At 52.6% G+C, this 16,413-nt stretch overlaps 1 protein-coding gene across 2 annotated transcripts; it reads left to right on the forward strand.

Moving 5' to 3' along the window:
* Nucleotides 1-43: 43 nt before the first annotated feature.
* Nucleotides 44-16,228, forward strand: NOXA1 (NADPH oxidase activator 1). 2 transcript variants are annotated; one of them, XM_063174547.1, is made up of 15 exons: nucleotides 44-217; nucleotides 1,926-2,008; nucleotides 3,267-3,375; nucleotides 5,495-5,629; nucleotides 6,648-6,755; nucleotides 7,433-7,492; nucleotides 8,051-8,088; nucleotides 9,154-9,295; nucleotides 11,207-11,260; nucleotides 11,979-12,051; nucleotides 12,168-12,226; nucleotides 13,363-13,532; nucleotides 14,561-14,666; nucleotides 14,753-14,876; nucleotides 15,092-16,228. In XM_063174547.1, exons 1-15 carry the CDS (start codon nucleotides 44-46, stop codon nucleotides 15,187-15,189), a joined length of 1,533 nt encoding a protein of 510 aa, XP_063030617.1. In that variant the 3' UTR covers nucleotides 15,190-16,228. The 2 variants fall into 2 exon arrangements, with proteins under 2 accessions (XP_063030617.1, XP_063030618.1); XM_063174548.1 differs by having other exon boundaries at nucleotides 11,982-12,051.
* The last annotated feature ends 185 nt before the right edge of the window (nucleotides 16,229-16,413 follow it).

A 16,413-nucleotide genomic window follows, 5' to 3' on the forward strand; every position in this document is an offset into this window, starting at 1 on the left:
CGTCCCCGTTCCCCGTTCCCGTTCCCGTTCCCGCAGCCCGGCCATGGCGTACCGGGAGCTGGTGCGGCGCTGGCACGAGGCCGTGCGGGCGGCGGACCGCGGGCACTGGGACGCTGCCCTGGACGCGTTCGGCGGCATCGCGGAGCCCCCGGCCAGGATCTGCTTCAACGTGGGCTGCGTGCAGCTGCTGGCCGGGCGGCCCGAGGCGGCCCTGCGGGTGAGCGGCCCGGAGCGGAGCGGAGCGGGGGGATCCCCGGGGAACCCCGGGCATGGGCGGCTCGGCTGCCCCGGGTCCGCTCGCGGGGAACGGTGCTGAAAGTAGATCTGGGATCCGGCGTTTCGTGTTCTGCGTGTCCTGCGGGAATGCGAGCGGGGATGTTGAAGGGTGTTGAAGGGTGAATGGTTGGAGGGAAAAGTTTGGCTGAATGAATCACAGAAAAGTGAAAAAGGTGGAAGTTAAAAAGGCGGATGTGGCCGTCGAGGACAGGGTTCAGTGATAAACTCGGTGATGCCCGGTTCACAGTTGGACTCGATCTTTGAGACCTTTTCCAACCTTAATGATTCTGTGATTCCGTGGTTCTCTAAATGAAAATCCAGATCAGTGGGCAGAATCATTTTGAAACAAGATAATAGAGAGTAGTTAAATTAGATACTGGAAATGGCATCTGGCAATATACCTTAAGTTTTGTTAAAACTAAATCAGTTAAAATCCTGTCCTTTAGGTGAATTTAGCTCATTGTCATGTGAAAACTACACCTCTAAAGCTCAGCCTGCCTGATTCCAAGAGAAGACCTCAACCCACTGGACATGCACAATAAATTAAAAATGTATTGTAGCTTTAAATCAAAGCAGGAAAAAGATTGTCCAATAGCTGTTCTGTAGCCGTGGGTTTAGACATGAGATGGGTGTACTTTGAAAGTACAAAAATGTTGCTTGGCAGTGGAGACTGCCAGAACAAAGCTGCTGTGCCAGAAAACCACTGCCCTCGGGAAGGGAGAGGAGGTGCCCTGAGGAAAAGCCTTTTTGTGACAGCACCTGGTGTGTCTGCACATCCATCCATTCATCTGTCTCCAGGGAGGAGATGCAGATAAACCTTTCTCAAACAGTGTAAGGGGCAGCTGAGGCTGTGCTGAGGGGCTGGGGCAGCACCGTGGAGCCCTGGGCAGGCAGTGGCTGTTTGGGACACAGAGGGGCCATGGAGCTGAGGGAGAGAGCTCAGGAGAGACTTCTGAGCCCAGTCAAGGGGCAGGGACTGGGAAGAAGCTCAGCTGTATTCCGTGTGGATCAGGGGTTGGTTGTTGTTATTTCAGGTTTGGCCCAGGCAGGCAGACGTGCCAGCACAGTGTGTGGGGTCACAGGAACTCACCTTCCCCTGCAGGGCAGGGCAGGGCAGGAGGGCTGGGCTTTCAGCACTGGCAAGGGAAGGAGCACAGCCGTGATGCTGCCCCAGGAGGACTCCTGGCTCTCCCAGCACACTGAACCACGAGCTGCTACCACAAGCACTGCTTTTAGCCGGGGCACCGAAGCAGAAACACTGACTAAGAGGCCATTGTGAGATGCCCTGCAGCTTCCTCCCTCCCTCTCACTCTTTCATCACCTCAGCCTTCCCCAGCCTGGCCAGTCCCGCTGCTCCCACTGGCCAACTCTGCTGCAGGCTACAGTTTCCCCATTTTAAGAAGCCAGATGGCCAATGCAGCTCATTTATGTCCAGTCCCTTGAAGCAAGGAGGGGTAAAAGCCTGCAGCTCAGCTCACACAGAGCCAAGACCTGAAGGATGGCTGGGAGCTGTGCCCAGCCCTCAGAGCTGGGCAGGAGCCCAGGGGGTGCCTCTGTGAGGGCAGCTGGGACGGGGCTGGCTGGGTGTGTGTGCCCAGGCACTGACAGGACACATCCCAGCTGGGCCCTGCCTGTGTTTTTCTCCTCAGGCATTCAATAAAACCATTGAGAAGGACAATTCCCTGGCTGTGGGCTACTTCCAGAGAGGATTTGTCCACCTGCAGCTGGAAATGTGAGTGAGGTGCACAGCCAGTGCAGTCTTTGGTTCTCTCCTTTCAGTCCTGCTTTATTCCTAAACCTAAATGATTCTTTGATTCCAAAATTCACTTCTTCCAGCAACCTCACAGGGTCACAGGATCTGCTTTAGCCTTGGAACCCTGTCACAGGTCAGCAAGTCTCATCTCTGATAAGAGCTGCACAACTCTGGGGTGGCTGACACATGGCATTGCTGTCCCCTCCAGACAGAGGCTCCTGGATGCAAGGCTGCCACAATGTTATTTTGCCATTCAGATTTTCTCTAGAAATTTAAAAAATATATAATTGTGCTGCTTGGTGTGTCCTCACATGACACACATGAGTCTGGCCTTGCTAAAAATGCAGCCTGCACATTCTCCTGCCAGCAGACTTTGGGGGCCTGATCTCAGTCTCACTGATAGAATATTGAGGTTGCTCCAGAAGTGTCATGGGATTGATTACTCATTGTTTCCACGGTTAAATCACAGTGACATCCTCCTCAGGGAGCTGGGTGAAGTATTTTACAGATCTTGTCTTACCTTTGAGCTCAGCAATTTTCTTTCCCCTTGTTTTCCCCATATTTCCAGACCTTAATCTCCACAAAATGCCTGTCTTTATTTCTGGAAGGGAGTCAAAGTGAGCAGTTCTGGCTTTTCCAGGAGAGGGGCTGTGGCTCTCTGGAGCTGCTCCACCAGCAGCAGAAGCAAATGTGCCCCAAGCACAGCCACTGCAGGGGCAGCACGGCTGGCAGCTGCTTCCTGCCCAAAGAGCTGATGGCCTCCAGCCCCCAGGGCTCCTTCCTTCATCAGAAGCTGCTCCCACCCACCAACACCCCCCCTGGCATCTTGTCTTGGCCAGGTGCCCACTGCACAGCCCTTCCTTTCACCACCTGCAGCCTCAGTGGGCACCTGCTTGGATTTCAGTTGCATAGATGGTGTAAATTCAGACTAATACCCTCCTTATCCACACAGGTTCTCTAAATTTCTAAATGTTGAGGTTCTAAATTTCAAGTTTCTCAATTTCAATGCTCTGGCCATGTGTGTTCCCTCTCTGGTCCCCATCAGTCAGGTTCCCAGCCCTCAATCCTCCTGGGACAGGTGCTGGGACAGCAGGGAGCTCCCAGCTGTGGGTAACCTTGGCTCTTCATAACACATCTCTGGTGCAGCTCTCCTTGCACAGGCTGCAGAGTAGAACACATTTTTAAACAGTCTCCAGCTGTTTTAGGCTCAGTTTCTTGTGTCACCTCTGCATTGCAGGTATGAAGAAGCTCTCTCTGACTATCACCTGGCCTTCAGTCACCTAAGAGAAAATCCCTTCATTGATTACAAACAGCTGGGGCTGAGGCACATCCTCTATGCCTGGGAGGTAAGAGTCAGCCTGGCTCAGCAATCCTTCCCCACTGTTGGGGGTTCAGTAACAGGCATTAGTGACCCAAGACCTTTTCAAGAAAGTACATTAGAACTGTAAAAATACTCTGCTTGCACTTTTTTAAAAGTAACCTAATCATAAAAGTTGTAAATCAACATAATCTCTGGAAAGTTTAGCAAATGATTCAGTTTGCAAAGTAAAATTGTTCAGAGCAGGTGCACAGGAATTTCTGTATTGAGGGGGGTTTATTTTCTCTGTATCTGACAAAGTGGTGGCTGCCCCATCCCTGGAAGTGTCCAAGGCCAGGCTGGATGAGGCTTGGAGCAGCCTGGTCTGTAGAAGGTGTCCCTGCCATGGCAGGGGTGGAACTGGGAGCTTTAAGGTCCTTCCCAACTCAAACCAGTCTGGGATTCTGTGTAATATTTACACTTTGGTGTAAATACACATGGAAGTTTGGTGAACTCCTCAGCTCTCAGAGTTCAGTGACAGATGAGAACAGCACTGATGCAAAATGTGGGCTGTAGGAAAGTCAAGTGCATGAAAGCCTCTTTCAACTGCAGCAACTGATCTTAATATTCCCTCTGTGCCTGAACTTGCACTCTGTGCTCAGGCTGTGTTTGAAATGCTTCATCCTGTACCTCTTACTGTCACACAGAGCCAACCTGCCACATGCTGCTCAAGGAAGCTCAAAGGCTGAACTGATTGTAAATTTTTGTAATATTTGGGCATATGTAAAGGATTCCTAGAAACTGTCCTTTACTGGAAGGTTCATTTTGTTTTCTCTGAGTCCACACACACAGATTGAAAAGCAGATACAGGAAAGAGGATTTAACTCCTTACTTCCATGAGAGTGAGGAGACATTGTGTGACTCCAGCCAAGCATCTCAGCAATTTTCAAGCACCCCATACCTGGCAGGAGGAAGCAATCCTTGGCATCTGTGGTATTACCCAAACCTCCCTGGCTTTAACAGCTTCAGTGCCATGGCGCTGCCTTCCCTTGGAAATGAGCAGTTCCCTGGGAAAGGGGCAGGGCTCAGGAGTGTCCCAAGGCTGGGGCCCTCCCTGATGTGGACACACAACCCCTTACTCCAGGCATCACCAGGACATGGGCTGGCCCCCCACACTTGGGATCAGCATCCTGATTCAGCTGTATCTCATTCTTACCTGGAGCTCATTTTTCAAAATACACAAACATCCTCCTGCAGCAGAACTGTGCCATCAGCTTTCCCCATGCACGGCCTCTCACGTGCTGCAGGTGATCTCCTCGTGGGAGATACATGTGTGCTTTGAAAACCCAGAAATATTTGCCTCTTGCAAGGCTGTCACACTTCTGATTGAGTGAGAGCTGCTGCCGTCCCTGCAGTTCCTGTACATGCTCCGAGTTGCCATTCCCCACACTCCCAAACAGTCTTTTACTGCCATGGTTAAGGAGTAAAGGAAAAGCATCCTATGAGCTTGAGCCTTGTCCTGAGCAGGGCGTGCAGCCAGGTACACACCTCAATTCCCAGCTGATAACCCTATCACAGGAGATAAGGAGCTGTCTGACAGTGCTCTGGCTGTGGCCCAGCTGGTCAGTGACAGGGAGAGATCTTCCACTCTCAGTATAGACCACAGCTCCCCAACACCCCATCTGCAACACTCCCACAGCCTGCTCTTCCCCAGGAACAGACTGACATGCTGCTGAAGGGTGACAAGCTACAGCTGACAGTTTGCACATTCACAGCCCACTACAACATGAAATAGTTTCAGTTAAGTTATTTTGCAGTGACAGGGAGTCAGGATTACAAAAATCATTACCTAGTTTCATGCAGAAAAACACCCAAGGAAAGCTTCCTGGCCTTTTGGCTGCAGGAAGGATCAGAACTAAAGTGTGATACCAGAGTCTTCCCCTGCTGTCCTCATGTCTCTCACCACCCTGACCAGCAGCTCCAGCACATCCAAGCTTTTATTTTTCCTTTCTGATTGTGAAATGTTCCCAGCTCTGCCACTCAGCCTCTCCTGTTGCTGAGCTCTTGGTGCTGTAGTGCCTGTCCCTGTTTCTTGGCTGGGCTCAGGAGGACATGTTGGGTGTCCCTTGGTCCTAGCCCTCTGAGTCCCTTCCCTGTGCCCACTCCAGGTGCTGTACAGCACTGCAGCAGTGCAGTGCCACCTGCAGCAGTGGCAGGAGGCCAGGGTCACTCTGGAGAAGGCTGTTGTGTGGAGACCTGAAAGAAGAACAGCAATCCTGGAGCTGGCCCTTGAGCGGGTGCAGGTAAGGCCACCTGTGTGAGCTCCTGGGAGTGTGCATTGGGCTTCAGCTCAGGGATGTGTGCTAAAAGTTGTAATTTTGAGTGTTCCTGACATGTTCCTGCCATACACCCAGCTGCTTGGCCACCTGCTAGCACAGTCTAAGCCATTTGTACATGATGCTCTGCCAAACCAGGGCTTCAGGTGATCAGGGAACTCCATCTTCCCCAGGTGCTTCACTGCCCAGAAACACCATAGTGAAGAATTTTGGGATGACCTCTGAGGTTGAGGACATGGCTTCCTGGTCCTTCATGTTCAGGAGCTCAGTTCCATTTGTACTTGTCCTGCAACACCAGTTTCCTTGTGCAGTGTTTCAAGTGCAGAACCCCTACAAGTGCAGGCCTGGAGATTCTCCCTTTTTGTGGCACTGGCTGGCTTCTTTTGAGTCCCTTTGGCCTCAGGAACAAATGGTGGCAGCTCAGATATTAATGTCAAGCACTTTTAGAGCTGAAGTTAGGTGTGAAAGTGTTTCTAGGGCTGCTTCTAAGTGAAAGTTTCCTGTTAGACCCCTTTATGATCTGAAACATTTGCAGATCTCTGATTTACTTTTCCTGAGGGATTGATCACTTTGTTTTTAATCTGATCATCTCTTCTGGCATCACATTTGTGCTTTTCCAGTGTATTATTTGTATTTGCTATTAGTATGCTACTCAGTGGCTGAACAGAAAACATCTGAAATCAAACAGAAAAGCTGTTTAGAAGATTTGTTTGATAAACCTTCCTGCACTGCCCCCCTTCCCACCCACCCCATGCCAGCAGTGTCAGTCCTTGCCTCCCCACTGGGGAGGGGCTGCTGAGCTCTCAGTTTGCTCCTGCTTTTGTGGAGCCTGAATGGCCTTTGTCGAGTTCACAGCCAAAACTTTTGCCCCAATATCTTCCTGGAGCTGCTCTTGCACACCTCAGCTGTATTTGCTTTTCAGGGCTCTGATGTTTCATTCAATGCAAATTGATGGCTTTTCCTTCACCTGCTCTCCCCACCCCAGGATCACCTGTTTTTAGAGCCCATGTTGGTTCCTCTTGGGGAACTTTTCAGACCACGAAAGAAGGAAGTTGAGCAGCTGGATTCAAAAGATTTCCTGGGTAAACCCAAGGTAACAGACACGTACTTGTCATGATTAACAGCAGCAGAAAAAAACCTTGCCTCTGCCATGTCCAGAGAGCAGGATGGGCAGAGCTTGCAGCCAGTCCAGGCAGTCAGGACACAGAAGCCAAAATTTGTTAGAATTGCTACCCCTTCTACCAAAAAAATGCACTTTGGCACTAAAATACCTTTCTAGTCTTGGTCACTTTAAAGTCTGAAAGGGCTGAGCAGATACTCTGGGAATCTGTTGTTGCCCTTTTGCTGACAATAGGGGCACATTTTTAAGAGGGGCACATTGTCCCAGCATGCTGCTGCTCAGTCCTTCATTCCCTGGGGGACAGGTTGGCACTCAGGGGACAAATGCTTTGTGACATCCCTTAATACAAGACAGCAGAGGATTTCTCTGACCTTTTCTGTGACCAGTGCAGTCAGAACAGAGAGCTCCAAAACACATAAAAGAAAGGGAAAGTAATAAATTCACATACCTTTAAAGACTAAAAAAATGGGACACAAATGGTTGAGGTTGCCTTGGGAATCCAGCTCTGCCTCTCCCACTGAATGTACAGCTCCACACTTTGCCTGACCTTAGGATGCCAGAAGGAAATGAGTCTGAACAGATAATCTTGGACGCAGTTTGGGAATCTCTTTGTCCAGCCTAGATTCACTGATTGCTTTGTTCTCCAACAGGTCATCTCATCCATCATTCCCAACGATGAGTACATTGGCTTTGAGCCTCTCAGGCCTCAGGTGAGCAGGACAGAGCTGTGAGAGGAGGAACAGAGCTGTCATGGAGCTCCAGAAAGGGGCTCAGATCCAACCATCAGGGGAAGGAAGAGTGGACTCTTGGTAAAACCAGTGTAACACCAGTCTGGATCCATGGGGATGTTCAGAGCCAGGCTCAGCACTGGCTGTAAGGGACTCAGTGATGGGAATCTCCAGCCCTTTAAAGATGCATTTTTGGCTCTTCACCATGTCAAAACAGCAGTGCTTTGCTGTGCTCAGCCTGTCTCTGCTCATCACTTCAGTAAATGTGTCAGTGTGAGCACAGCTGCCTCTCACTGCGCTGGGAGTTCCTTGGAACCAGGGGAGGGGGAAGAGACTGTCTTACTTCCTGATGAGATAAAGAGGGAGGGGAAGGAAGAGAAGGCACATCCTGGTAAGGTGTGGAGCAGCAGACTTTTTCTGGGTGGTGTGGAATGACAAATGGGGTCAAGAGTAAAGACAAAATAACAGAGTCAGGAGGTAAGGTGGCACTTCTGCTGTAGGAGGCACTGTTACAAACAGATCCTGTTGTTTCTCCCACAGAAACAGGGCTTTTATGAACCCAGTGCCAATGCTCTGCGGTGAGTGTTCAGTCCCACCTTGGTCTTACCCTTCTCTCTCTACTGTTCAAAAAGTCTTTTATTCTCTGGCTGCTTTGTGTGAATACTCCGAGGGATCCCCACCCCTCTGGCCAGGGGTGGAGTGAATGACAAACACACAAAGACTTCTGTGGCTGCAAAGGAGCTGCAGGTCCCTGGCATCTCTGCAAGAGCCTCTGGGCAGTTTTCAGGATTTGATGGTCTTGGGAGACCAGCATGGATCAGGCATGCCTGGGGAATGGAAGCAGACAGAGGTTGTGGGACCTGCCCAGGTCTGTGGCAGAGGATGCTCAGCTTTCCCTGTCATTGTTGAGGTGGTCACGACACAAAGCAGAGACTACAATCAGTCTCAGATGGCAACTCTTTATTATCGAACATGGCTGACCTTTTATACACTTCCTAATTGTTTATACTTCTACCTTAACTATTGGCTACAATAAATCAACATAACACCATTGGTGAAAAGTTACAGTGATTTCAGCTAACTTTCTAAAAATACTTCATATAGCTGCAAAGTCCTCTTCTTATCTTTCTTCAATTCCTCACTTCTCTTGGTCTCCTTAGTTACAGCTTTAGAAAAAGCTCCTTATCAGCTTCTTCTTGCTTCTCAGCTTCTTGCTTCTCAGCTTCCTCTCACTCCTTTAGCTAACAGGCCTGCTGTTAGCCTCTTCCACATTTCCCATCTTAATTCTCAGGACAATTCCAAAAGCTCACAACCAGCCCTAGTGTCCTGAGCCAAAATCATGTTCAAACTCCAAGAAAGTAATTTGTTTCGGTGATATTGCACCAGCAGTACTTCAGGGCTGTGTCGATCAATGTTTTGATCTTGACATTGTTTATCAGTACAATGAAAATGCAGCTGCATTTGGCAAATCAGTGTTTCCCAAGCCCCTTTTGTTCCCAGTTGGGCCGGAGAGCAGCAATGGAAATCCCGATTTCCCAGCACCCTCACCTTGCAGCCCGTGCCGGCCCGGGCCGGTGCAGTGCGGTGGCTCGGAGCCATCAGCACCGCGCTCCAGGCCGCTCAGCGCTCCCCTCTCCCCGCAGGGAGGCCGAGTCCGGCTACCACCGAGTGCTGGCCCGGTACCGCCCCGAGGAGCCGCCGGGGCAGGAGGTGGCGGCCGGGAGCCTGGTGTTCGTGCTGGGCAGAGCGGCAGACGGCTGGGCCACGGCCATCCACGACGGGCAGGTGAGGGACACGGTCCCAAGGGCAGGGCAGGGACTCGGCCCCAAGGGCGGTAAGGGATGGACACGGCCCCGAGGGCAGGGCAGGGCCATGGCCCCGAGGGTGCTGAGGGATGGACACGGCCCCGAGGGCAGGGCAGGGCCACCGCCCCGAGGGTGCTGAGGGATGGACACGGCCCCGAGGGTGCTGAGGCAGGGACACGGCCCCGAGGGCGATGAGGGAGGGACACGGCCCCAAGGGCAGGGCAGGGCAGGAACACAGCCCCGAGGGCAGGGCAGGGCAGGGCACGAATACGGCCCCGAAGGTGCTGAGGGAGGGACACAGCCCCGAGGGCAGGGCAGGGCAGGGCACGAACACAGCCCCGAGGGCAGGGCAGGAACACGGCCCCGAGGGTGCTGAGGCAGGGACACGGCCCCAAGGGCAGGGCAGGGCAGGGACACGGTCCGAGGGCAGGAACACAGCCCCGAGGGCGGTGAGGGAGGGACACGGCCCCAAGGGCAGGACAGGGCAGGGCAGGGACACGGTCCCGAGGGTGCTGAGGGAGGGACACAGCCCCGAGGGCAGGGCAGGGCAGGGCAGGGCACGAACACGGTCCCGAGGGCAGGGCAGGAACACGGCCCCGAGGGCAGGAACACAGCCCCGAGGGCAGGGCTTGGCCCCAGCCGCCCTGAGCACAGTCCTCAGGAGCTCCTTCCCACACCCCCAGATTTCCTGACACTGAGCTCTCACCAGCCTCTGCCATTCACCCCTGTAGAGAGACAAGGATGGCCTCTGGGCTCTCCACCATAGGGGATCCTATTGAGGAGTTGTAGCATAGCAGACCTCACCAAGGACCACCATTTAGAGCAGGATTTATCCCCTGAGAGCTCTGATGGAGCTGAGGAGGTGGGCTGGTCCGTACCTGGTCTGTAGTGCCTCTGTTCAATGAACTTTGGGAAGGTTTGGGGATGGTTTCAGCTGTACTGGCAGGATTTATGAACGGCTCCAGGGAAGTCCTAAGGACTTAGAGCCCAACAAATCTGACATCTTCCTGCAGGCCAGGGAGCTGTAGTGTAAAGAGACTGAACAGAAACAGATAAACACAACATGGAAAATCTTTTGTTGGCAGAAGCCATTTCTCACCTGTCTAGTTCACTTTTTGAAAGAGCCATTGTATACCTGGATTAGGTTCAGTGAATGTATTACCTGCCTGTCTTTCAAAAAAGTCATAAGATTCTTCAGAAGACCACTATAAACCAGTAAGGTGTTTGAGCAATTGAGGCAGTGCTCTCAGGACTGGTAAAAATACAGAATTAAAAGCTGGATATAAAGGAACAGGTTTTTCTTCCTTTCATTTTAAAAAAATTATGTCCCCACAGCAAATCCTCTGTGACATAAGCATTTAGCATATTCCTAAGTGATACAGGAATAGAGGGAGAGCCTGAAGCATCTGGAGCTAACAGGAACAGTTACACAAGTATGTGGATGTGCTGGTTGACTGCCCAGTGAAGTGCCAGGTGAAATTCAATGTAGAAAAAATAAAAATAGACTCTCAACAGGAAAAAAAAAGCATTGTAAGCAAAAATTTCCAGTGCTCAGTTGAAATGAGCAGCAGTGATTGTCAGGAGACACAGAAATGCTGTTGGACACTGGTACCCCTGGGCATCCTTGCTGCTCTCTGCCTGAGCTCTGTCTTGGGAGCAGGGGCTTTGGTGGGTGTTTGGTGTGTTCCACTGCAGCCACTCCAGCAGGAGCTCTGCTCCCTGCAGGAAAACTGCAAAAGGATTGTTGGATTTTGCCCAGCAGTGTGTGAGCACTGAGCACTTGGGTGGCTCAGGCACATTTGTGTGGCCATAGGGTGACAGGCAGTGCTGGGGCTGGGCTAGGGTTGCTGGGCTCCTCTCTCACTCTGCTCTGCTCCATGTCCCTGTGCAGAGGCTGCACATCCCGAGCTCTCTCCTGGAGCCTGCCTCAAGGATGGATAAATGGGTAAGCTGGCAACCTTGCAACCGGGGGGAGGGAGGGACCAAGACATACATTTGGGACATTTATCTGTAAAATTATCACAGGTTAGGACAACTCTGTAAGAGAAACGTAGAGTGTGAAGCACTGAGACTATTGACTGAAGATCAAGTGCTCTTGAATGGTAACAACAGAAGAGTTAGGAGTATAAAAAATCCCTTTGATTTGGGAGAACTTCATCTCCACCACAGGCATAGCCACACATTATCCCAATCATTTTCCATCTGAACCCAGTGTGGAAGGGTGCAGCTCAACCCCATTTCATGTGAGGGAGTTTTCAAGCACATGCCCTTTCTGATGTTGCAATGATATTTTAGTTGTCATTTTTCCCCCTCCAAATGAACCTCTGGGACACACTTGGGCGTTTGCTCTATGGCTGTGTCACTGTCAGCCAGCCCAAGTGGGGAGGGCCCTCAGCACAGTGTGAGCAGCCTCCTTCTGCTCCAGCCTCCTTCTGTCCCAGCACCAACCCAGCAGGGAGCAGAGTGCCAGGGAAGTGTCCCCAGACCTCTGCCCTCAAGAGCCTCATTGCTCCAACTCATCCAACCATTCAATGAGCAGCTCTCCCTGGGGCTCTCTCTAGGGTTACACCCACAAGTCTGCAGCTGGCTGCAGCCTGTCACACACCAGCCTTATCCAGGCTCCCATTTTCTGCCCTCTCCTTTCTGATGCCGTTCTGTTGCAGAAGATCAGCACTGGGATTCCCCTTCCTCCTGCCCAGGTGCCTCCCAGCCGCCTCCCCATGAAGCAGAAGCCAGGTAACCCCTGGGCCCTCAGTGGGTGAAGCTGTGCCCAAACCCTGCTCTTCAGGGGGCATGAGGAGGTGGTGGTGCTGACTGCAGGGCTGTTCCCCTGCCTTTGTGCTGTTCTGCAGATCCTCCTGGGGAAGAAAATGCCTCTGTCAATGATGCCAGTGCCCACATGGACTCTAAGGTGAGGTGTTCCATAGGCTGAAGCTGGCACAGCCTCAGGAGACCAGGGCTGGGAAGAGTGCAAGACTCCTGCCCAGAATTCCTGAGCTGCTCCCAAATCACTGGGGAAAAAACTCCTTCCTCTGACCACTTTTTCATTCTAAAGAGAGGCTCCCACGTGGTCTTTCCTCCCAGTTTGTGACCCTCCCACTTTGTGACACAGCCCAAGGCTGACCTGTTGCCACCCTCCGAGGCACCAGGAGCAGCAAATGCATCAGAGTTCTTGTGCACATGCTTTACAGCCCACTTTGCAAGAGGCAGTTGTCTTTGAACACCCTGCTGTCCTTTCCCCCCTCTTCCTGTGTCCCATTTTCTGTCCCTATCAGTCTGGATAGCACAGTTCCTTCAAATTTGCCCTATTGGGTAATGTCCTCTGAGGTACTTCCATGCCATTGCCAGCCCCTGCATGTGATGGTCCTGGAATGACTCCTGTGGCCCTCTGGGGACACCACCTCTGTCCCTCAGCTGCAAGTCAGCTCTGCCACACCTGTTTTTGGGGCTTTTGGGGTAATTGTTTCAGGTGTAGCTCAGCCAGAAGGTAGCACAACAGAGGAATGTGGCTGCTCCTCTCCAGCTGACTGGAGGAATTGGGGCCCAGCTCATATAATTTTGTGTTGAGGAGGTACCTGTAAAATCAGAACCAAAACCAGAATTCCTGAGTAACAGGAGGAACATTTGATCCCATGCTTTAAATCCAGAGTTCTCCCTTTGAAATTCAGGTCTGCATTTTGATGTGTTCTGCTGCAACATGGCAGCACAGAGATGAGGGACTGTGCCTGTGTCACCTCTCTTGGTATGAGAGCAGATATTGTCCCTCGGGTTTGTTAGTCAGTTGGGGTTCTTCTTAGTCCATGAGCTTCAGAGTCAGTCTGGGCTCTGCCCCCAGAGGGTGCTGGCACTGCCCAGGCTGCCCAGGGAATGGGCACGGCCCCGAGGCTGCCAGAGCTCCAGGAGCCTTTGGGCAGCGCTGCCAGGGGTGCCCAGGCTGGGGCTGCTGGGGGCGCTGGGCAGGGCAGGGGCTGGGCTGGGGGATCCCGGTGGGTCCCTCCAGCTCAGGGTACTCTGATTCTCCACCCTGACCGAGCCCATCTCCCGCAGGTCCCGCCGAGGCGCGGGGAGGCCCCCGCGGGCGCGGACAGGCCGGCGGTGCTGCGGCTGCGCTGCGAGTGCTCGCTGGTGCTGCGGGCGGGCGAGGCCCCGGCCCTGCCGGCCCTGCGGGCCCTGCTGCGGGACAGGCTGGCCCAGCAGGCACAGCGGGGCGCGCTCAGGTACGGGGCGGTGGGGTGGGATGGGCCGGCAGCCATTCCCCTCCGGACACGGGCATCCAGCTGCCTCTGGGCTCCTGGGAACGTTTATCTGGGGCCAAAAGCAGCAAAGATGTAGCACACAGTCGGCCCAGAGGGCAAACCTCACCGTGGGCTTTGGGTGGGACCACAGAGTGATCCCCGCGGGGAAGCACATTCTATTCCTCTTGTAATCCCCTCCCACTACATCAAGGGAGGGGAATGGCTCAGGGAGGGCTGCAGAGGGACTTATGACAAAGGCATGGAGTGACAGGACAAGGGGGAATGGCTTCAAACTGACAGAGGGCAGGGTTGGATGGGATATTAGGAAGAAATTCTTTAATATAAGAGTGGTGAGGCCCTGGCACAGGTTGCCCACAGAGATTGTGGATTCCTCATCACTGGAACTGTTCAAGGCCAGATTGGATGGAGCTTGGAGTAACCTGGTGTAGTGAAAGATTCTCTGTCCATGGCAGGGGGATGAAACTAAATTATCTTTAAGGCCCTTCCAAGGAAAACCGTTCTACAACTCTGTGATTCTATGGGCCTTGGAAGCCTAAAGGATCTTTCCTAGGAAACTGTACCATGGTCAAGAAAAAGGGAGGAGAGAAGGAAAATCTCTGTGTAGATGCAGCTGCCACAGATTGGATTTTGTCCCACTCAGCTCAGCCTTTGCAGTAACAAGGATCAATGCAGAACAAGCTGGCACTCAGGCAGAAGATCCTGGGGTGAGGTCTTCCTGATTGTGATACCCCTTGGGACACACAGTGCCATCAGGAGAGTTTAGAATCTTCCCCTCAAGTTTGTGTGGGAGGAGGTGACAGTGTCACTCCCCACAGTGCCATTTCTGCCTGCTGAGCATCTGGGGTAGCCCCATGTCACTGTGCAAGGGGAGAAGCTCAGAACTGGCCTGCAAAGGGGACTGTGAAGATTGAGGTTGGCAGAGGGCTGGGCTGGCCTCCAAGTTTGACTTTAAATGAAATTATTTGCTCAGCATTAATGAACCCTTGCAGCTACAGGCTCCTGGATGGCACAGAGCTGGGGACAGTGTTGGGACAGGAAGACCTGGGGAAGGTGTGGCAGCAGCTGATGGAGGGCAAGCTGATACTCTGTTGCCAGGTACGTAGGCTGGGACAAGGTCTCTGCTGGGCTGGGCTCCAGTCTCTGCTTTGCTTTGCAACCTCCATGCTGGCTTTTTCCTGCAGGACTCAGACTCCCAGTCAGGCAGACCTGTTCTCTACCAGATGCTGGCTGAGCACTCTTACCTGCCACAGGGACCAGGGGACCTGGAGTTCAGCAAGGGAGATGTGCTGGATATCCTCTCTGAAGGTAGCTCTCCAGTCCTGCTGCTGGGCCAGGCTTTTGGAGTCTGCTCTGGGGAGCATGGGCAAAATGTGGCCTCTCCTGTGCTGTCTGAGGTTCATACTCTCAGGAGTTACAGGCTTGGAACGGGTTTTTCCCAGAGTTAAATTCCAGGCATGAAAACTCTCACTAACCCCACTCATATGGGCCAGGGCTCATTCCTGCTCCTGTATGTTTTCCAGTGAATGAAGACTGGCTGGAAGGACGATGCAATGGCAAGACTGGCATCTTCCCCAAATGCTTTGCCACCCAGACCAGCTGTGATGTTGCCTTCCTATAGCAAACAGGAGCCTTTTCCTGCCTGGCTGCACCCCCAGGGGTGGGAGACACTCGTCCCAGCTCATTTGGGCCCCAGCCAGCACAGCCAGGAGCTCTCCTGTACCTGGACAGGGGATATCTCCCACTCAGATCCATGGGGTCACTTCCAGCAGTGATGGCATTTCCCACAGCCTGTTCCCTGACCTGGCATTTCTTACCTTGTGCTTACACTGCCAAAGATGTACCTGTGAAGAGCAGAGAGCAGGGAGAGGGCTCTGGGGTTTGGCTGTGGGAATTCTCCATGTGGAAGCTCAGGCTGCTATGTGGGAAGAGGTTCCCCTGAGTGGGAAGAGGTTCCTCTGGGTGGGAGGAGGCTCCCCTGAGTGGGAAGAGGTTCCCCTGAGTGGGAGGAGGTTCCTCTGGGTGGGAGGAGGTTCCCCTGGGTGGGAGGAGGTTCCTCTGGGTGAGAATCTTCATCCCTCTCCCTATTGCTCGTGTTGAGGCTGGGAAGCTGATCCTCACTCCCCAAGCCAAGGGTGGCTGGCTGGGAGCAGGGGGCAGAGCCCTGTTCCCCAGGCTCTCAGGTCACATAACCCTATCTCCACCAGCCAGAGATGCTGCTCTTTCAAAAGGCTTTTGGAACTAGTTTGCAGTGGGATTCAAGTGATAACACCATGAGTTAGGACCCTGTCTTCCATAGCACACAGCTATGGACCTGACCATTCCTTCACCAGGTGCCTCAGGCACTTTTCTTAAGCCCTAAAGCCTAGGTGAGATCTTGGAGCACAGAGGAAATAGGCACTTGTGGAAATCTCCACTGCTCAGAGCAGCTCTGGGTTGTGGGAGAGCCCTGGAGAAAGGGCTGGCTGGGAAGTGCAGTGCTGGGCTGGTGCTGCAAAGGTGAAAGCCCTGTCCAACTCCTGCAGGTGGGCTGGGCTGATCTAAATAAAACACTCAAGTGCCTGGAGCTGGAACCTGTTCTGGATTTGGTGTCTTGACAAAACTTGGCTATGTAACTTGAATATAAAATAAACCCTGAGCCAGAGTTGGCAACTCTTAAATCAACTTCCACTTGTGTTTTTCTGCTGAGATATGCCAGTAAGTATTTTTAACAACAGCTGACAGTGTCTTTGGGAAGAGATTCTGTCACATACTACAAAAATATTGCACATCTTGCACAGGGCAGGATACAGATGATGTCATCCCTCTGCTCAGAGTTAGGTGCCCACCACTGCTCTCCATTGCC

Source organism: Melospiza melodia, chromosome 22 (genome assembly GCF_035770615.1).
Source record: "Melospiza melodia melodia isolate bMelMel2 chromosome 22, bMelMel2.pri, whole genome shotgun sequence".
NCBI lineage: Eukaryota > Metazoa > Chordata > Aves > Passeriformes > Passerellidae > Melospiza > Melospiza melodia.

Coding starts and splice junctions, on each gene's coding strand:
- NOXA1 (XM_063174547.1), top strand. CDS start 44: ATGGCGTACCGGGAGCTGGTGCGGCGCTGGCACGAGGCCGTGCGGGCG. Junction 218..1,925: donor GGCCCGAGGCGGCCCTGCGG/GTGAGCGGCCCG, acceptor TTTTCTCCTCAG/GCATTCAATAAAACCATTGA. Junction 5,630..6,647: donor TGGCCCTTGAGCGGGTGCAG/GTAAGGCCACCT, acceptor TCCCCACCCCAG/GATCACCTGTTTTTAGAGCC.